The 21328-nt window shown below is 36.7% G+C and overlaps 3 protein-coding genes across 4 annotated transcripts; 1 reads left to right on the top strand and 2 right to left on the bottom strand.

The window, feature by feature from the left end:
- The first annotated feature begins 2583 nt into the window (after positions 1–2583).
- On the top strand, positions 2584–9915 carry LOC148917983 (disease resistance protein At4g27190-like). Its single transcript, XM_089051184.1, has 8 exons — positions 2584–3086; positions 3524–3619; positions 3717–6316; positions 6890–7282; positions 7380–8033; positions 8440–9261; positions 9336–9429; positions 9531–9915. Exons 3-7 carry the CDS (start codon positions 3755–3757, stop codon positions 9369–9371), a joined length of 4467 nt encoding a protein of 1488 aa, XP_088907310.1. The 5' UTR covers positions 2584–3086; positions 3524–3619; positions 3717–3754; the 3' UTR covers positions 9372–9429; positions 9531–9915.
- A 104-nt stretch (positions 9916–10019) lies between these two features.
- LOC103327386 (small ribosomal subunit protein eS7-like) lies at positions 10020–12527 on the bottom strand. Of its 2 annotated transcripts, none has more exons than XM_089051186.1 (6): positions 12370–12527; positions 11711–11799; positions 11548–11618; positions 11348–11471; positions 10844–11026; positions 10020–10516 (listed from the first exon to the last, which is right to left on the bottom strand). In XM_089051186.1, exons 2-6 carry the CDS (start codon positions 11783–11785, stop codon positions 10397–10399), a joined length of 573 nt encoding a protein of 190 aa, XP_088907312.1. In that variant the 5' UTR covers positions 11786–11799; positions 12370–12527; the 3' UTR covers positions 10020–10396. The 2 variants fall into 2 exon arrangements, with proteins under 2 accessions (XP_088907312.1, XP_088907313.1); XM_089051187.1 differs by having other exon boundaries at positions 11711–11795; positions 12370–12509.
- Positions 12528–13838: 1311 nt separating this feature from the next.
- LOC103327387 (glucan endo-1,3-beta-glucosidase 2-like) lies at positions 13839–18439 on the bottom strand. The gene is made up of 4 exons (XM_008229702.2): positions 17966–18439; positions 14453–15706; positions 14309–14336; positions 13839–14191 (listed from the first exon to the last, which is right to left on the bottom strand). Exons 1-4 carry the CDS (start codon positions 18045–18047, stop codon positions 14041–14043), a joined length of 1515 nt encoding a protein of 504 aa, XP_008227924.2. The 5' UTR covers positions 18048–18439; the 3' UTR covers positions 13839–14040.
- Between the last annotated feature and the right edge of the window lie 2889 nt (positions 18440–21328).

Raw genomic sequence — 21328 nt, 5'->3', positions numbered from 1 at the left:
CAAGGCTCACCGATATTATTTGGCTACCCCATCTATATCACAATCTTCTCTTGCCTCTCCATCTGGTATGTCACCGGTCCCTGTCATTATGCCATCACCACCATCCTCTTCTCCTGCGGTTCAGCCTTTACTCAGTCCTAGCATGCATTCTACTTCCTCACCCAGGCTCTCTCCTACCATTTTTGATTCTACATCATCTGCTGGTGCCACAACATCTGATAACAATATGCTGCCAATCATCTCTGCTGACCAACTGGAAGTCATATTACCTCATATATCTGATTCTTATGAGTCTGCTCATTCAAGTATCAGCTAGTCCCAATAATTGTCATCCTATGCAGACTCGGTCTAAGTCTGGCATTATCCAGCATAGGCAATTTCCTGAGTACTCGAGCTTTACTACTCAGCTTCATTCTATCATCGAGCCTCGATACACCTGCTCATTTCAAGGCAGCACTTGGAAAGCCTTAGTGGCAACACGCCATGTCTGAAGAAATTCAAGCCCTTCACCAACAAGGCACCTGGACTTTAGTTCCTCCTCCTTCTCATACAAACATTGTTGGGTACAAGTGAATTTTTAAAGTTAAAAAGAATGCAGATGGTACTATTTCTCGATATAAGGCCAGGCTTGTAGCACAAGGGTTTAGTCAAGAATATGGTCTAGATTATGACGAAACATTCAGTCCTGTGGTTCGACATACTACAGTTCGTTTGATTTTGGGTCTGGCAGTTCAATTTCAACGGAAATTACGTCAACTAGATGTTAAGAACGCATTTCTTCATGGCGAGCTCTAAGAAGAAGTCTTCATGAAGCAGCCTCAAGGCTTTGTTGATCCTACATATCCTGATTTTGTCTGTAAACTTCAGAAGTCCCTATATGGCTTAAAACAAGCTCCTCGTGCATGGAATGCCAAATTTACAGGATATTTACCTACTCTGGGGTTCATAGTGTCTCCTTCTGATCCAAGCCTTTTTATCAAGAAAACTTCTTCTGATATTCTTATTCTTTTATTGTATGTTGATGATATCATCCTCACAGGATCTAATCCTGCCCTTGTCAACTCTGTTATTCGTGATCTTGGGGAAGTATTCGAACTCAAGGATATGGGTCAGCTCAAATATTTTCTTGGTATTGAGATTCACTATCAGGCTAATGGCAATATGTTTGTCAATCAAGCTAAGTATGCTAAGGATTTAATCAAGAAGGCTGCCATGGATACGTGTAAACCTTGTAGTACACCCTCAAAACCTCATCAACAAGCTTTAACAACTGATGGTCTTGCTCTTAGTGATCCTACATTGTATCGCAGTATTGTCGGGGCCCTACAATATTTAACCTTCACTCGTCCAGACATAGCCTTTGCAGTTAATACCGTCTGTCAGTTCATGCATAATCCCACTGATGTTCATTTTGGTTTTGTCAAAAGAATTCTTCGGTATCTGCAAGGTACTCTGCAGCATGGGATCGTTTTATCTCCGGGCACTATGCTTCTCTCCGGCTATTGTGATGCCGACTGGGCTGGTGACCCAAACACTTGTCGATCCACCACTGGTTATGCAGTTTTTCTTGGCCATAATCCAATCTCTTGGGCTTCTAAAAAGCAAGCTTCAGTTTCCCGAAGCTCCACAGAGGCTGAATATCGAGCTTTTGCTCATTGTGCTGCAGAGGTTTCATGGATTAGACAGCTGTTATGCGATTTACATATGGTTATTCCTGAAGCTCCAATTTTACACAGTGATAACTTGTCTGCTTTAGCACTAAGTGCTAATCCGGTACTTCATTCTCGTATCAAGCATATGGATATCGATTTCCACTTCATTTGGGAGAAAGTTCAAAACAAAGATCTCATTGTTCAATATGTTTCTACTGATGAGCAAGTGGCTGATATTCTTACCAAGGGTCTTCATAGTCCCCTGTTTGTCAAACACTGTGGCAATCTCAGTCTTAGCTCACCCCCAGCTGAGATTGAGGGGGGATGATAACAGTATGATGTGCTGACACGTGTACTTGTTGAGGTGGCAAGTCTGTTAGCTCTTCACGTGTTTGTTAATCTGATTAGTTACTCTTGTTAGTCTAATTAGTTATTCTGTTAAGCTCAGATTAGTGAAGGAGTCATTGTTACACAGCTATATAAGCTTGTGATTAGTTCATTTCATTATCATGTAAGAAAACACTTCTGATAAATATACAGAGCTTTACCTTTCATTCATTTCTCTCTCTAAACCTAGATCTGAAATACTTTCTTTCCACCATGGTTATCAATGATAACTTTTAAAATTTTAAATTCAGAAAAGAAATGATTTTTATCCAACAAGAACTGGTAGTGATGGTGGAATTGTGATTTTGCGAATGAGTGCATTTCAATTGCCCGAGATCTGAACCGTTGATTTTGAACGGAGAGAGAAGCACTACCGTTTATCATATAGACGTTTGGATTTTTGGAGACCAAGTGGTTAGTGCGCTGATGCCACAGGCGCACTCTGTGTTCATTGGGCGTCTAACTTTTGGTTTTTATGATTAAAGCACCAATTCCCTCTCCTCACTCGTATTTTCTCTCTCGTGGTGCTCAGCAGATGGAAATTTCCATATTTTTTCTATATTTCCGGCGCCTTTTGTACATACACATCTCGTTTTATATGCGACCACTGATTAAGTTTGGGTTTGGTTGATGGAAAAACAATAATTGAGTGCCTTTGTTTTGAAATAATAGCTCCTGTGTCTTCATTTACTACCACCCTCACTGATTAAGCGTCTCCTTCGCATGCCCTTTCAGTCAACAACCTTTAGTTTCTTCATTGCAGGAGAAACCTTCAGTTTTTTCATTGCAGGCTGCAGCAACCAGCTTTTGCTTAGATATACTTCTTTACTTTCCTAATTAAAAATCCAATCAAAAAAATAAAAACAAAAAATTACTGCCTTCAGATATTCTGGTTTTCATCACACCCTCGATTTCGTTTTGTTACTATCACTTTCGTTTGCTTTTCCTTTCAAAGCAAAAAAAAAAAAAAGTAGTGGCAGTTCAGCTTTGTCTCATTTGAAGGGAACTGATCTCATTCGTAACCAAAAGAAACGAGAGAGGTATAAGGTGTGTTTTTTATGTCCTCCTTTGTTTTTCTCATTTTCCTCTGCTATTTTATGTTCTTATTTTTGTCATGGGTAGCTTTATTTTATTTCAGAAGTAAATCCAACTAATTTTTTTCGTTTAAGGTATAAGGTGCGTCTTTTTATTTCCTTATTTGTTTTTTTTTTCATATATTTGCTCTGCTATTTTATGTTCTTATTTTTGTTATGGGTAGCTTTATTTGAACCTAATTAATAAATATTTCAGAATTAAATCCAACTAATTTTTTTCCTTTAGAAATTTGTCCCTTCGATTAAAGAAATTTAAAAAAGTTACAAAAATTAAAACATTACTAAAACAAAAAATTAAAGGAAAACTGTGGCCCACCTATTCTTTTCATTTCGAGATTTGAGAGTCGTGCATTTTGTTTCACTTATCTTTATTACACTTTCACTTTACAGTTGTTTCCAGAAAAAGCTTCCTGCAAAAACGAAAGGAAAAGTGTTGCATACTGATACTCTGTGTTCTTCTATTTAAGCTTAGTCTCACAAGCTAAGGTATGCCCCTTAGTTTCCTTTCTTAATTTCAATTGGTTTAATATTCTTTCTTTTACACTTTTTCATTTTCTTGTTTTTGGGTTCTTTTATTCAACAGATACAAGAGTCTCATTCCAAAGCAAAGCAAAAAGAACCATGGAGATCTTCACCGGAATTATTTCTAAAATAATTGAGTACGCAGTTGAACCAGTTGGGAGGCAAATGGGTTATCTAATTAACTACAAAAGCAACCTTGAAAGTCTGAGGAGCCAATTGAAGAACTTAGATGCTGCCAAAGACCGGATGAAGCATAGGGTTGATGAAGTTGAAAGAAATGGTAAAGGAGTAGAAACTGATGTCCAGAACTGGAGAAAAGAAGCAGATGGGATCACTCAAGAGGCAGAAAAGATTTTGGGAAATGAAGGCCAAGCAAAGACAAAGTGTTTCCGTGGAGTATGTCCTAATCTGGTTTCGTATCATCAGTTTAGCAGGAAATCAGCAAAATTGGCAAAAAAGATTGAGCTACATGCAAAAGAAGAGTTTCCCAGTGTTTCTTACGAAGCTCCAGTAGAAGATATATGTGCCATACCCTCTAAAGAATACACGGCCTTTGAATCAAGGACTTCAATGCTGAAGCAAATCATGGAGGAACTGAAAAATTCTGATACCAACATGATTGGGGTGTACGGATTGGGGGGCGTTGGAAAGACAACACTCGCCAAAGAAGTTTTCAGACAAGCTAATAAAGAAAAGCTATTTGATGATGTGGTTATAATACTTGATGTAAAAGGAAAAAACGACATGGAAATTCAAAAAGAAATTGCTGAAAAGTTAGGCATGGAAGTGAAGGAACCTCAAAGTATGGCAGTAAGGGCAAATTGTTTATGGCGCAGGATAAAAGACAAGAACACTCTTGTAATTTTAGATGATGTTTCGAGAAGAATTGATTTGGAGGCTGTGGGACTTGTCCATGTCCGGACTTGTAATTTCTTGTTGACATCTAGAGATAAGGAAGTTTTATTTTCTGAGATGGGTACGCAAAAGAATTTTCCGCTTGACCTTTTATGTGAACAAGAAAGTTTGAGTTTGTTTGAGAAGAAGGCAGGTGCTGTTATTAAAGATGACCGTATACATGAAGTAGCAACTGAAATAGCCAAAAAATGCGGAGGTTTGCCTATTTTAGTTGTTGCAGTTGCAAGAGGTTTAAGAGAGAGTTCTTTAGAAGAATGGAAAGATACCTCGAGGCGCTTCAAAAATTTTGAGCAAAAAGAATTCACATATAAAGCATTCTTCATAATAGAGTGGAGTTACAATCAATTGGATAGCAAGGAGCTTAGGCCGTTGTTCTTGCTATGTGGAATAATGGCACAAAGTAACAATGGTTTCTTTCTCTCTGACTTGTTGAAATATACTATAGGTTTGAGTTTGTTTAAAAATGTTCGCACAGTGACTGAGGCACGGAATGCATTGCTGTCGTTGGTTAAAAAACTAAAAGATTCTTGTCTGTTGCTTGATGGTTATGACGATGGAATTGTTAGAATGCATGATGTTGTGCGAGATGTTGCTGTCCGAATTGCATCTAGAGATCAACATGTCTTCTCAAGAGATTATTATACAGAGTTGGATGAAAGTCCAAGTAAAGACTGCTCTCTAATCTCTCTCCGACGCTGTACTATCCCCAAGCTTCCCGAAGTACCTTGGGAATGCCCAAAACTGAATTTTTTTCTCTTGGGGAGTCGTGAGAGAGACTACTCGCTTGAAATCCCTAGCAACTTTTTTGAAGAGATGAAGGAACTCAAAGTGTTGGATGTAACCGGACTGTGTATTCCATCACCACCTCCATCTCTTCAATTCCTAACAAATCTTCAAACTTTGTGTTTAGATGTTTGCGTGTTGGAGGACATAGCTCTAGTTGGACAGCTAACAAACTTGAAAATTCTTAGCCTTATAAAGTCCCAGGTTAAGGAGTTGCCCAAACAAATAGGGCAATTGACTCGTCTACAATTGTTGGATTTGACTGGTTGCTCTGAACTTGTACTGATCTCACCTGGCGTTATATCAAGCTTAACAAGTCTAGAAGACTTGAGAATGGGAAGCTTTAAGGAATGGGAAGGAGATTTAAATGATGGAAGAAGTAATGCGAGCGTGTCAGAGCTGAAACAATTGCGTCAACTAACTGCATTAGAGATACATATTCCAGATGCTAAGCTTCTTCTAGCAAACATGTTCTTGGATATAAGGTTAGAAAGATACACCATACTTATTGGTGATTGTTGGCTATATCCTAGAAATTACGGAACCTTCTCTAACAAGTTAAAACTCAAGCTCACTACAGACAGTCAATTCGACCAAGGTATAAAATTGCTGCTAAAGAGATGTGAAGATTTGTACTTGGATGGGATGGAGGCTGCAAATATTATTTCCTATATATTAGAAAGTGACAGTGGTAAACAACTGAAGAATCTCCATGTCCAAAACAATGATGAAGTTACAGCTGTCATTAACTCGAGGCATGCCTTCCCCATCTTGGAGTCACTATCTCGTGACAACCTCATACCTCAGCCTTTTCAAGAGTTACGATCTTTGACTTTGCGGAATCTGCCAAAGCTTATTGGTTTCTCCTCCAAAGGCAGCAGGTCAGTTGTAAGTACAGAGGCCGAAGAAATCATTTTGGAGAATGAAATTGGTGGACCCACGAAACTTTTCATGAATGGGGAGGTACGATTTGTTCTATATTTATTTCTGAACAAATAAAGTTGCTTTTGTATATTTTTCATTTTGGTCATTCTTTCTGCAGGTAGAACGTAATCCATTTAAATAATGCATATTCTTTATGCAGGGATTATGTAGTACTAGGATTGAAATTAAATCCAAGTTACAATTCATTTAAACAGTTCATTAATTTATTAGTTTTTGATTGAGAAAGAAAAGGTATTCGCTTTTAATTAGTGTACAATATTCAATGATTCATATTATGACGAAAGCATGATGCATTCTTGAAAGTCTATTTATAATGAAATATGATCTTCAATAAACTTTGAGGCCAACTTTTTCTTTTTCAAATACATTTTTATACTCCACTTTTTCTCGGAAAATGCTATTAAGTTACCACATTTTTATACAACATTCTATTAATGGAAGTTCAAGGGCATAGTAAGCTAATAAGTTACTAGTTACTAGTTATGTCATATTAGACCTTTACTTTTTGTCTACTTATTGTGGATTCTATATAACTGATCAGCATGTAAATTGTCATTTCCTAATTAAATGTGAATTTTTTACTATACACAGGTTCTGATGCCCAACTTAACACACTTGATCTTGCATCAATGTGATGGTTTAAGATTCTTGTTTTCATTTTCCATGGCTACAAGTCTTGTCCAACTCACACATCTTGAGATAGCTAGTTGTCAAATCATGGAAGAGATATTAACAAAAATTGGTAGCAGTGAGGAAAATACAGATAACATATTTCCCAAGCTGAAACATCTACAACTGCAACATCTTCCAAGCCTCACCAGATTCTGCTCAGGAAGTTATGTGGAATTTCCATCCTTAGAGCTGTTGCATCTAGAAGATTGTGGTGAACTAGGGGTATTCATCTTTCATTCGAAGTGTGAAAACGTTACAGTACGTAAACAAACTGAAGAGATTGATGTACAATACTGTCTTTTGGATGAAAAGGTGAATTATATATACCTTTATTTCTTTTCATTTCAAAATTTGTTTCCAATTAACGTGAAAGAAAAAGGTTCATATGATGAATTTGCCCTATCTACAGGTAGGATTTCCTAGTTTGGAGAGCTTGATGATCTATGACATGCCTAAGTTGAGGACTATATGGCACCGCCAACTTGCCCCAGACTCTTTTCAAAAGGTCAAAAAAGTTGAAGTTTTGAGATGCCACAGTCTAACAAATATCTTCGCGCCAAGTATGATGGGAAGATTGAATGCTTTAGACACTTTAAAAACAGAACAATGCAACTCACTACAAGTGGTATTTGAACAAACATATGACACATCAACTACTCAGTTGAAAACTTTTGAGTGCCCAAATATGGATTATGTGGTGATGGATTCGTGTGAGAGTTTGAAAAATATCTTTCCAGCCTCAGTGGCCAAAGGTCTTCAGCAGTTAAGGGAGTTGATTGTGCGCAAATGTGGAATATTGGAGGAAATTGTTGCCAAAGGAGTAGAAACGACACCTGAGTTTGTGTTCTCTAAAGTAACACTTGTGCAATTTCTATATCTGCCCCAACTGAGGAGTTTCTATCCGGGGCTGCATGTTTCCAAGTGGCCATCACTCAAAACATTGGTATTCTTTGAATGTGGTAAAGTGGAGATTTTTGCATCCGAATATTCAAGATTCCAAGAAAGACTTTATTCGGGCCTTTTTTGTACATCAATCAAACAACCTTTCTTGTTAGTTGACAAGGTACAAAATTCTCTTGCACAATTTGCTCTTGTAGCTAAATTCTTCTTAAGATATTTTCTTTGCAATTTTTATTATTTTTAAGTATTAGAGATTTTTCTTTTATTAAAATGAATTTTCGACCTCCACCATGTCAAAAACTTTAAAGCACATCTGTTGAATGAAAACAATAGTTGAGGAGGTTAAAAGGAGTAGTAAGTTACTAACATAAGACATGTATACAACAAAATAAAGACTCGAAAATTTAAATAAAGAAAAAGGCTTTTGAAAGTTAAAATAATTTAGATGAGTATAGTATTTAGTTATGCAACTGACCAAGTAAGTGGTCCCGCCCTTTTCTCGAGGGTAGTGACTGATATTATTCTATTGAAGTAAGTGAGTTGATAATGATATCTTGATAATATTTCAGGGTAATCCATTCCCCAACTTGGAAGTATTGCACTTGGACGAGAACACGAAGATTTGGTATGAAGCGCATGGTCCACTCCCAGCAGAGTTGTTTATCAATCTAAAAGAGATTGCATTTTCTTGTGCACACCCCCAGTCATTTTATTTCCTTGAGAAATTACATAATCTTGAAGCGCTCTATGTTTATAATGGTCCTTGGAAAGAAATATCTGTGTATGAAGGAACTAGTAGTGGGGAAGTAGATGCAGTTGGGACGACCTTCCCACACATAAAGAATTTGATTCTCAGCAGGATGCAGGAGCTGATGCATCTAGGGAATGACAACTCTGAATCAATTTTCCCAAACTTGGAAATTCTGAAGGTGTACAGCTGTGCAAGATTAAAGAATCTAACTTTATCCACAATATCATTTCGGAATCTAACCACTTTACACGTAGTAAATTGTGAGGGACTGAAATACTTAACAACTTATTCGGTGGCTAAATGTTTACACCAACTCAAAAGCTTGGAAGTTGAGAATTGTGAAAGCATGACAGAGATAGTGGCAAGCAACGAAGATGAAGATTCAGGAAATTATTACGAGATTGCTTTCAGCTGCTTGCAACATTTGAAACTTTATTATCTACCAAGTTTGCGAGACTTCTGCTCATCAGGAAATTGCATTGTCAGAGTCCCATCCTTAAACTCTTTAATCATCGAGGAATGCCTGATTGAGTTGAAGATTTCCCCTGATGGGTTATTGATCCAAAGTGGTTCAAGACCAGAAAGACAACAAATAACAGAGGAAGTAGAAGAAAAAAAAGAAGATGATGGCAATGATACGGTATAAGTTGTCATTCATATTAATAAACTGTATGGTCGTATGTTTCGTTGTAATGCTCAACAATATATTTCCAGGGAGGGAGGAAGCAGCTGATTGCCCATACAAATTAATGCTGCAAGACTCCATATTCCATAGTTTCCACCACATCAATTCCTAATTAGTTTCACTGTAAGTATATACTGGTACCATTAAATAAGTATGTAGTGGATACCATTTGATAAATACGTTTTTACTCGTTCTGACAGTTCTCTCTACCCCACCCTCCCCAGCTGTTCCTGCCCTTGCGCGCCATTGCCGATCTGATCAATGTTAATTGTTTGACACAAGCTTGCAAGCGGCGGCCTCAAGGCACAGGCCTAAGAATTTGGAAATGGTTGCGTGATTTGTGTTGGCATTCCGGCATTCCAATTCCTGTTGTGTTATGCTTGTGTTGCCACGCCTATACAGCTCTCTAGTCTCTTCTTTTGGCTTTAGGGATTTGGTTGTCTCTCAACTCTGCTATTGTGCTGGTTGCAAATGGGGAATTCATCTGTTACCTCTTTTGTTAATTTTGTTTTTTCCTGCTGTGTTCAGTTGCATTTGGTGCGTGCACCTAGTGATTGGGAATTTCTTACTCTGATTTGTGGAATTCAATAAATTGTAATCAAATTCATAAATCTTGGTATTTCTTCCAGTACCCTGCTATTTTACAATATTTCTTGAGAGATTGTAACCAAAACTTTTGCATGTTAGTGAAGAAAAGACATGGCACAATATGCTGAATCAAACATACTGAGGTTGTATTACAAAGAACCGTAACTAGTTCATAGAAACTTCTTTAGTTTCCAGTGCATTTTTATTGATAAAAATTGTCAATAGACTAAAATAAACAAAACAAAATCACCAGACTAGAAGCAAACTTGTCAATGACCATAATGAAAAGAAGCAAGTCAAAGAGAAAACAAAAAAAATGCTACATTAACTGATATCACCCAACTTAAATGTGCTAATATTGAAGAGACCAAAATCCTTCCAAAGGCACCCCACACCACGCCCTCAACATCAAAATTTTGAATTGACTGCCTAATGAGCAGAAAATCTTAGAAAATATAAAGACAAGGGGCAGGTATTTGGAAGGCACCATCGCACAATATTTCTATGCATCAGTTATTGGGTACTCAAACACAACATCTTTTCCTGAAAGCTTCCTGTAAACTGCTGAAAAGCTCTCCAGCTTGTACTCCGTGTTGTTTCGTTCCTTAGGATCCAAGAAAACCTGCCCAGCATTGAAGATAGATAATTATGGTACTTAACAAACAAAATCCTACCCCTCACCATGCATGTACTTTTATAATAAATCCATTATAATATCCATCCCACCTAAATGTACTACGTTCTCAATTCATCTATTCCATTGGCAGGCTTTGGACATCTTTGTAACAAAATCTTCTCTTTGGTATAAGGTTCTTAGCCTTCATCTTTCAAGCATTAATCAACCCCTTTTTTTACATTTCCAAGTGTTTGTGTGTGTGTGTGTGTGTGTGTGTGTGTGTGTGTGTGTGTCTATATATCAAACAATATATTTTTTCCTTCGACAGCTCACCTTCATTATCTTGGACCCATCAAGTCGATATCTAGTTCGTTTCCCAACAATCTCAGCAGGCAAAACCACATCCTCCAACATTGCCTCATGCACAGCAGTTAGAGTACGAGTGCGGGGCCGTTGGACAGCAGACCCTTTCTTCGGAGGCCTCACTATCCTCCGTGTGGCGATCAGAACTACATCCTACCACATGACAAACAAAAATAAACACCACCAAAGAAAACCACTATTTGAAAATAAATACATGTCTGAATCAGAGATCCACTCACTTTAATTATAGCAAAAATGAAATCAGAGAAGAAAAAATAAAATGGTTGACTATAAGAAAGGTCAGCTAGGAAGATCAGAACTAGGAACTAAAAGATAAAAATAAAATATCCTTGATTGTAAGGCACAAAATGTAGTGCCTAGACACTAGTACAGAAAAACGTCACTTAGAACACCTAGTCCGGGTTAAATCTAGATTTCATAAATGGCAGAGAAACAAAGAACTTAAATAATCACCTTTCCACTGAATTTCTTCTCTAGCTCCCTCACAATCCGAACATGGATCTTGCAATAAGCTTTCCTAAGTCTATATGGTATGTGGATAACAACCGCCTTCCGGTTCCCAGCCACATCAACTTGACTGGAGAAAAGAGGAATGTTAATCATACAATCAGCAACAGTTTACAATAAATAGTCATTCAGTAAACAGTTCTTACACAGCTGAATTTATATACAGATCCTTCAGTTCACTTTTCAGGTCCGAGTTTGCTTCCAAATCAAAGATTGCCTGCACAGACAACAAACAACTCATGATTATATCTAAACATCATAGCAACAATTTCATCAATAGAAAGCGCAATAAAAAGCTGCTTATCTTACCTGTCCAACTGACTCTTCAAATTCAGTAGGTTCAGCATCCTTGTCCTTGTGAATCTTCTTCCTTGACGTATACATCTTGACAAATCTGACTAAACAATAGGAATGAAACATAATTACAACTTTTTTAAAGACATGAAAAAGTCGAGAATACAATGTAGGTTAACCATTCTTGAGTAAACAATATAATCATTTTCAAAACCCATACCCAACTGAATCAATTTTAAAATCAATTCCAAAGTCAGCAGAATAACAAAATATGAGCCCTGGTTAGCTTATTATTTCAGTATCAGTATCAGTATAAGCAATAGCAAAGAGCTTAGCTCCTTCAAAATCTCAATCACAAACAAAGACAACGCCAGTTGGTTTATCACATTTTCCCGGAAAGAAAACAAAGCAATTAACACAATTTACAGAAACAACGCCAAAAGCCCCAACCTAAAATTTATTCTATATTAAATTTCACAAAAACCAACCAACATTCATTTTCCAATCATGGTTTCTAACAATATATCATCCCGTACGATTGCTAAAGAACTCAAACTTCGGTATTTCTTTCGGTGCAGAGGAAGAAATAAAATAAAAATTTCCTGCACTTTCTCTGGAAACAGAGAAATAATTTGAAGGTGATAAAATAAAAACGGATTGGTTACTGGATTTACCTCAAGCGGAATCAAGAGTCCGAGAGAGATTTGCTCAGAGTGGCTGTAAACCCTAGTTTGGTTTCGGCAGAGAAGAGAAACCCTAGCGATTAGAATAAAAATGGTTCGGATGGATGGAAAGGACGACTGGGAGGTCTCTTTGTACAACTGAACGGCTGCGATCAACTGAATTTTTTTGGAGTGTCATGGTCATAAACATATATTTTTTGGGGTTAGAATAAACATCTAATTTTCAACATTAAACAAAATTCTTTTTTTAATACAAGTGATAAATTACCCAATAAAAATTTACTTTATAACTTATATATCATGAATGCTCCGTGAATTTGTTAGAAGTTCTCTTTTCTTTTCTTTCTTTTTTTTTTTTTGGAAAATAAGCGATATATACTATTATAACATAAGTATAAAGTAATTATATGTCAAATATGAGTAAATCTTTTCCAGTTATCAAACACAACAATATATTGAATTGATCTAAAGAGAATCACGCACAACTCAAATAATAACTAAATCCTCAATCCAACAACCAGAAGTCCATGTAACCAGAAGTTCTCTTTTCAATTCGCAAACTTGCAAATGAATCAATCTGAACTTTCGATAAAATTAGTACTTTAAAGAGGTAACAAAATAAAGCTCTGTCTTTTACTAATACCGCAGCCCCCAACACCACAACTTTTGCATCCAAATCTCCACCATTAAAAAAAATACCAAATAAATTTCAATGAGCTATAAATAGTCTTGATTCATTCATGTACCGAACAAGGAATTCATTATAAGTGTAGCCACAAAACCAAACAAATTCACATTCCCGACTATGCACCTTTGTAATTTTAATCAAAATGTGTTTTATTTGTATCAATTATAACAAGGGGTCATAATTAGAAGATACTTTATCTTGAGTTGGTCAAGCTTAAATAAATAAAAACCTTTGTTCCTCGTGAATATTAGTGATATTGTATTCAGAGTAGTTTGTTCGTTATTGTAAAGTTCCCCAACCCAAGGCATTGCTTCTTGTTCCTAAAAATTTCATGTTATCTTCATCAGCTACTTAGAAAACGTGAGTGAAACAAGCCGGCTATAGATATTAATTTGACTTCATATTCATCCCACATCTATCCAGATTACTGCTTCCAAATACCCTTATATTACCAACTTGCTCCAAAACATCCAAAAACTACTTGTCATGGCCTCCAAAGCACCCAAAAAATAAAAAGGTGGGATGTTTACATGAAGCCTAGAATGGCCTACCTGCTGCTTCCTCCGGCATTCTCTAACCACTTAGTCGAACAATGAAAAATCTTTACTGCGGACATTTGAAGCGCCAATGACCATATCAGTAACAAAGATCATGCTTTAGCGGAGTTTATAATACAAGATTCTAGTGGAAAACCAATTCTTGCAGCAAGGAGCAATTTGGGTCAAACATCTAATCCAGCTGAGGAATGTACAATGTAGAACTTCAAAAGAACTTTCAAATTAAAAGAATATGAATTAATAGTTGAAGCTCAGGCCATTCGGCTTTGTTTTTTACAAAATTGAGTCAACCAAATCCCTAAAACTACCTGCTAAGTAGACCCTTTTTCTCCTAGTAAAGGGAAACACACCCTCTGAGCACCATCTATCTCAAAATTTCTGAAAGCTTCCCAGACCCACATATACATACCAACCTGCCTACAAGAAAACTGCAACGCTGATGAAAATTTCAATTATCAGTACAATGCTAGTAAAAGCATTGCTGTGAAGGTTGTAGGCGGAAGAATCTACACTTGTGGAATTCAATGATGGAGCTGTGATATTTACCAAGGTGCCATTCTTGCCAAGACTGCGAGCACAAAATAATAATAATCAAGATTCAAATGGTGCCATAATTGTTTTGTACCACCAAAAAACAAAGTTAATTGCTCATCTAGCTAAGTGTAGTAAATAAGCAGAATTTTACCTTCCAGGAAATATGCAGGATCCATGGCCTGCATAATTAGAACAGAATTGTTAACATTGATGCATAACTGATAATAGTGTTTAATAAATTGAAATAGAACCTACAACTCAGAGAATGTTGCATGCTGTACAGTTGAAGTCTTACTTGGATCTGTTGTGGTAATTGCAGCCACTCCATTGAAGTCGCAAGCTGCCGGAGTCTTCCCCATCTTATGATAGTAAGTATCAAAGGCATATGTTGCATGTGCAATCACATTATCAGGTTCGTAGCATGGTTCTCCCTGCAATAAAGCTGAGCAATCCACCTTGCCAGGTCCACAAGCCCAATCTAGTGCAGCCTGAAGCATCTTTGGATCAGCACCATCCTTTGTAATACAGAAAGTTTGGTTTGTAGTATCATTTGATAATACTGCTCCTGATCCTGTCAAACGCAAAATGTAGATAGGTGTCCCATTTGCATCAAACAATCCCCAGTTCTTCTCTGAGATGGGTCCAGGTTTCATATCCTCGTTATAGAGTTCATAAATGAAAGTACTAACAGCAAGTCCAGGATGTTTGGGAGTTCCAGTTTTGTTCAGGACATGCCTTATTAAATTGCTGTTGTATGTGTTGGCATTTTCTAATGTTGCATCTGGCTCATTAGAATCACCTTTGGAAGGCCAGCCTGATTCTGTCACTATTATTGGAATGTTAGTGAAGTTAAGAAAAGCCATGGCATAATATGCTGCATCAACCACAGCATCAAAAACATTAGTGTAATGAAGAAGTGTATTGGAATCAACAGCTTCTTTGTTTGGAGGGAGGGACTTGAAGAGTGAATAATCTAATGGAATGACACCATTTGATTGCATGTAATCGTAGTATGGGTATATATTGAGCATGAGAAATGATCCTGTGGACTGCAAGAAAGTAAGCATGGGGACCAAAACTGGATTCAATGAACGGTTAAAGAAGGCTTGGGAAGGTGGGAAGGAATCAAGGATAATGGAGGAAGAAAGAGGAGTTGAAACTTTGATTTGGCGGTCAAGATTGGATGCCACAAGGGCTGATTGAATGTACTTGAGAGCATTGACAAGAATTTTTGCAGCATTTGGGAGGGTGGTAAGAACGTCCGACCCAACAGCTATGGCTGTGATGTTTGTGGCTGGGTAATGTGCTACCACATTCTGAGATACCCAATTGGCTGCAGTGGAATTAGATTGACCAATTCCAAGGATTTGTTCATTAGGAACAGAAATCATAACTTGAATGCCAGTATTTGCAAGTGCAACTAGCATGGCACGGTCAGCATCATATAACCGGACATGTCGAATTTGCTGAGCTTTTAGTAGGGCTACTACTTGTGTTGGGTGTGGCATGTCTGACAGATCTGTTCCTATGTTCACGCCAATAAATACATCTGCAAAAATGAAGTCACGGTAATTGATTTGTTATAAATCTAAAACATAAATCTAAGTTCAAGTTTCAAGTAATAACACACACATGGAAGGAAATGAAAGCAGCATCTAGCAGAACAACTTCAACTTCAACTTCTTTTCAAATCTTAGTTAAATTTTAACTAGACACTATTGAAAGCTTTAGTACTCTTGAGAACCAAATACTCACGATTTCCAAAAGTTTCGAAAATAGGCCTAAGCCTAATAGAGAAGGAGAAGAGATTCTTTGGTGAAAGTTTGGGTTGGTTTGTGAAGATTATCTTCAAGAACTACACAACCAAATGTCAAAATGACACAGCCATTGACCAAGTATATGCCAGTACAAGTCACACCTGTATAAGAACTCAAGACTGTTTTAACTGAATGACTATATAGAAATTTGTTTTATCAAGTATATGCATTTTTTTTTGTGACTAAGATTGGATAATATAAAATCCACTAGAACCTGCCAATTTCCTGCCCTCGCATATTAAAACTGTAGTAGTGAACATCATAATCACCCAAAGTAGTAGTGGACCTAATTGAGGTGATTAAGTAGCATAAGTCACTGAACAAATTGTACAATAAAGAAAGTAAACATCCCATTTAGGTTGATATAATGCCAAAAAAATTTAAGATTATCAAACCTTTATATGATCATGGAGTGCACGACTGGAATGAATCAAATAAAACATCATAATGCCAAAAGAAAAAAAAAATCAAGATTCTCAAGCCTTTATTATGATCATGGAGTGCACTACTAGAATGAATCAAATAGGAGACCGTAACTTGACATCTACTCTTCAAAGCTCACCAAGACAAAGATTTACATGACATGAATCTAGCATTTCTAATTAAACCGCCAAATGATAATCTGATCATGGTGATAGGAGACTAAAAATCTGTTAAATGGTGTCCACACGATAAACAATAACAACGTTATCTGTTCACTTTATAAAAATCAAAAGATGACTATGTCATGCATCTAGTTTTATCTTTTGTTTCTCTTAGTAATACAAAATTTTGAAACAGGGTGAAAATTCATAAATTACCCGTTCTTACTATACATGGAAAAGAAAAAGTACTGGTACATTAAGAATACACAAAGAAAAATAAATTTGAATTACTGATTCACTTTAGAGTATACAATGTTAAGGCACAATTTAACCCTTTGAGTCCCTTATAAACTCAAAGTGAAGTAACAATTTAACACCGTTTGTTCATTCCACTCAGTCCCTACAAATATTCCTGTGGCATGTTTCAAGTGTTTTCCCTGTGTCATAAGAGACATAAAGTGTTCTGCAATAAAATGGGAGCCTTGTGAGGAACAAAAGAAAACGAAGCAAATTGACTGGGTGCATTTTGGTTAGCTTTATTGAGAAAAACTAGGTAGACCATTGTTCCAAGGGGTCACTTAACTAATCCAAGCAGGCACTAGACTTAGGAAGCAATACTTATGGACATATGCTATATAATATGGAGTAACTGAATACAGCAGGGTATGTCTCCATAATCCACAAAGTTCTAAGCAGAAGTGCCCAAATTCTGTAAACTTTGACCATTTGCGCTAAACCCAAGGTAAAAAGGGTAACAAAAACTACCCCATGAGCTGGAAGACAATGGATATGTTATATTATTATTATAATACACTACTGTATCTGAAGATGGCACAACTTCAGCTTCATGTGCACAATCTCATATGTGCCTTTGATTTTTATTTGAAAACAACTGCAAATATGAATGAGATGGTGAAAATGCAACTTCAGTACATTTAGGCATATTAAATAGTGCAAGGACTGTTGTTGGAAGATTATCTACAGTATCAGGAGCATTGTCACTGCCAAAGTGAAGCAGAGCAAACTCATACACAAAACAAAATGCAACAGGACACTTCGCACCCTAACTTTCCTCTCTCAGATTCTCTTCCTGTAAGAGGGAGATTTTAAAATTACTGTGTTCTTCTTTTTGCCTTTGGAACATCACTAAATTTCCCCTGTAAGAACAGAAATTCATGTGGGTTTTGAGGGAGGAAGTGAAAGAATGCCTCCGGCAGAACATATGAAGATAAATTTGATAAACATCAGCATCATAGATTCATGAACTCTAAATATTAACATCAAACAAGTAAATTGTCACATAAAAAAACCAACAATGCTGAGAAATGTGGAGGCCAATCCTTCAAATAAAACTCAAACACATTCAAAGACACCACGGCAAAGTAAAATAGCAAATAAAGATCCAACCTTCATCAGCTGTAGCAGCTGAAACTGCTATAAGTAGAAGCAGAAGCCGCCCAGCCGTAGCTTTACTACCCAGAAAACCCATTCAAGAATCTGAAGCAACCCAAACCCAACAATGGAGAGAGAGAGAGAGAGAGAGAGAGAGAGAGATGAGTATTAGAATGGAAACAAAAGAAACCCAAGTGAAGAAGTAAAGTGAAGCAAAGAATGGATTAAAGTTGCAGGGGAATATCTGATATAATTCGGGAACTCTGACGGATCACTGAGGGGGGCCCACAAATCACGTGGCAATAATACAAGCAAATCGAACGGTCAAGGAATCATCTGATAGCAGTCATGATGATGAGCAAAGTTGACAGTAAAAACAAGCAGGAGGCGTTGGTAGTCCAAGTTAATGAGGAGGAGCCGAAGGACCTGGAAGTCATCTTCTTGTTTTTTTTCTTTTTGGAAATTAAATGAATCTTTCTTTCTTCTGTTGCTGTTGGGTACCGTTGTGAAATCAAATAGAAATAAGGTGATTGCTTTTGCTTTTGTGCAGTCACTGCAGACGACGTTGTTTTTGTTGCAATTGTCTTGTAATTTTTGTATTATTTTACTGTAGAAGTGTACTGATATTTGTCCCTTTCTGTTGGCTTTTTGTATCTGCATGCAATACAAACAAAGGACACCCATCAGCGGCAGCGGGAACACCGAAATATATGACCCACCCAGTTAGCTGGTCTGGTCCCAACGGTCATATTTTCCGTCCTTTCTACTTTTCATTCAATTCATTGATCATTTTCGTTCAACTCATTCATTGTTCATTCATTCCATCCAATGCTGAATTAGTTCGAATCGATCCGTAAATGTATGGTTCATCGAGATTTATTTCAAAAATTTCCTATTTTATTACTCATTTTGCCTTTTAAAATAGATATAGCAATTAAAAAAACTCACAATTTAATGCATCTTTAATTATTAATTCAAATTTTGAATTATGAATTAGATCTCACACACTACGAGGGTGCTATGAATAAGGTTGAAATTTTCATCTGACGAACCGGATGATTCGACCCAATTTTTTGGCTAGAAAAACCACCTGTCTCGATCTTGGTCAGTTTCGAGGCCATTTTTTGGACCGATCCGACTCTATCGATTATCAAATTAATTTTGAATACCTAAAGAACTAACAATAACCCGAACCCAACCAACATAGCAAAAAGGACTAAGCACCCATTTGGCATTATTTATTTGTGGTGATAAGTGATTTTAAAAAAAAATTGGGAAGTCCAGCTCTTTTGATAAACTATGAGAAAATCACTTATTGTTGAAAATTGCTGTGAGAGAAAGCTATAAGGAAAAATAACTAATAAGGTGCTTTCATTTTTTGATTATGCAGGAATCAGTTTCAAAGAGGCACTAGGTTTAATGATTATGTGGGAATTAGTACCAACAACACTTTTAACAAAAAGTTTACCAAAAGCCAAATTGTTTTCTCTTATAGCTGATTTCTCTCACAGCAAATCTAACAACGATTATTTTCACAACACAGTAATGCCAAACTAGCCATAAATATATGAAAAGTTGGAGTCATGAGGTTTCAAACCACTTACCTCTGACCAACATGTTTAGCCTTTTTACTACTGCACCACATGCCTTATTGGATAAACACTGTATAACTAATATATTTAATGTAAATACTCGAACAAAATTGAAAAAAAGAACAAGAAAAAGAAAGAGAATATATAAACCCTAACTCTAAATTGGTTGAAGATGACGACGCCTGGAATCTTTTCTCCCTCTCTTCTCTTTTCCTGGGAATCTCTCTCTCATCTTCTATGTTTTCAAAACCGAACTACCGACTAACACCAAATTGGTCGATAACCGCCCTCCAACAGGTTGGCGACGGTTCCAATTTTACATATAACGACCACCTTCGGTCGACGCTCAATTTTATCTCATTAGTTCGATTACTGAATCAAACCCAGTCTAACTCCGAGGATTCGAATATGAGACAATTAGTTTGCAAGTCAATGTAATCGACCTAAACCCAGTCCTAACTCCTAGGATTCGAACATGAGATAATTAATTTGCAAGTCAGTATTATTTTTTATTGGATTAGACCCTATTGATAAATTATGAATTAGATTTGAACAATTATTGATGCATTCACAACTAAGCAATATTGAGAAAAAGAATAAAAATCGTATTAAAACAGACACAAAAAATATAACATACCTATATGTTTGGACACAAAATAATGAACCTCAAAATAACTTTTTTTTTTTTTTGTGTTGGTTGAAAAAACCTAGACATAACTTAAAATATTTTAATAAACTCAATATGTAAACATACCTACATTATGTAAAAACTTGTATATATTTCAACATATAAATACATGTTCGACTACATATTAAATAAATAAATAAAACTTTATATTATAATTTATAAACTAAATATATTTAAAATAAAATATAAAAAACATCTCCAGTCGCCCCACATGCTTCCCCAAACCCCGGTGCCCCATATTCTCCTCACTGCCACCCACCACCACCAGGGCCGGATCCACAGAAGAGTAAGAGTGGTCAATTGACCCTTGCAACCTCTGAAATCCTTCATTGGAGCAACTGAAGTTGACCCTCGCAATGTGTTCGACGAAATGCCCCAAAAGGGCAAGTGTGTCTGTGCGCAGATGGGAGAAGAAGAAGTGTGCTTGGTTTTTTTTGGTTCGCTCGACGTCAAAACAACATCGTTCCACACTAAAGCTTTTTTTTTTTTTTTGTTTGTTTGTTTGTTCGTTTGTTTGTTTGTTCGCTCGACGTCAAAACGACGTCGTTCCACTAAAGGCTTTTTATTTTTATTTTTAAAACCTGGCCAAAACGACGTCGTTTTGGCATAGGTTTTTATATTAAAAAAAAACGCAGCAACCTGCTCTGTTATGTTTTGCCTAATAATTCCCCCCTCCCCAAATGTTAAAACTCATTTCTTCTCACCTCTCAACCCTAAATCCCCAAATCAACCTTCACTTCCTTCCCCCACAAATCCGGTGGCAACGCTGGCAAAGTGGCGGTGGCGACAACAAAGTGGCGCAGCAGCAAATTGCATAAGTGATTTCAATTTTCAAAGGTGGATTTGTCCCTCAAATTTGAAGGTATGTTATTCTAATGGAAAATGCTAGAGGCACCAACTCTCTAATAGAGCGTGGGACCTGGTGTATGTCGGGCTCCACCTCTATTAGAGAGTTGGTGCCCAAAGTTGATGCCTCTAGCACCACCCTATTCTAATTTCTTTATGCTTTAATTAATTAGTAAAGATTGTTATATGTTTGTGTTTTTCTTGATTAGTTGTTATTGTGTGTTGTTGAGATTTTATTTTGGTTTGTTAGTT

Source organism: Prunus mume, linkage group LG4 (genome assembly GCF_029339155.1).
Source record: "Prunus mume cultivar Tortuosa linkage group LG4, ASM2933915v1, whole genome shotgun sequence".
Lineage (NCBI taxonomy): Eukaryota > Viridiplantae > Streptophyta > Magnoliopsida > Rosales > Rosaceae > Prunus > Prunus mume.
Note: the sequence above shows the minus strand (reverse complement) of the source record. Positions and strands in the feature narration are given on the sequence as shown.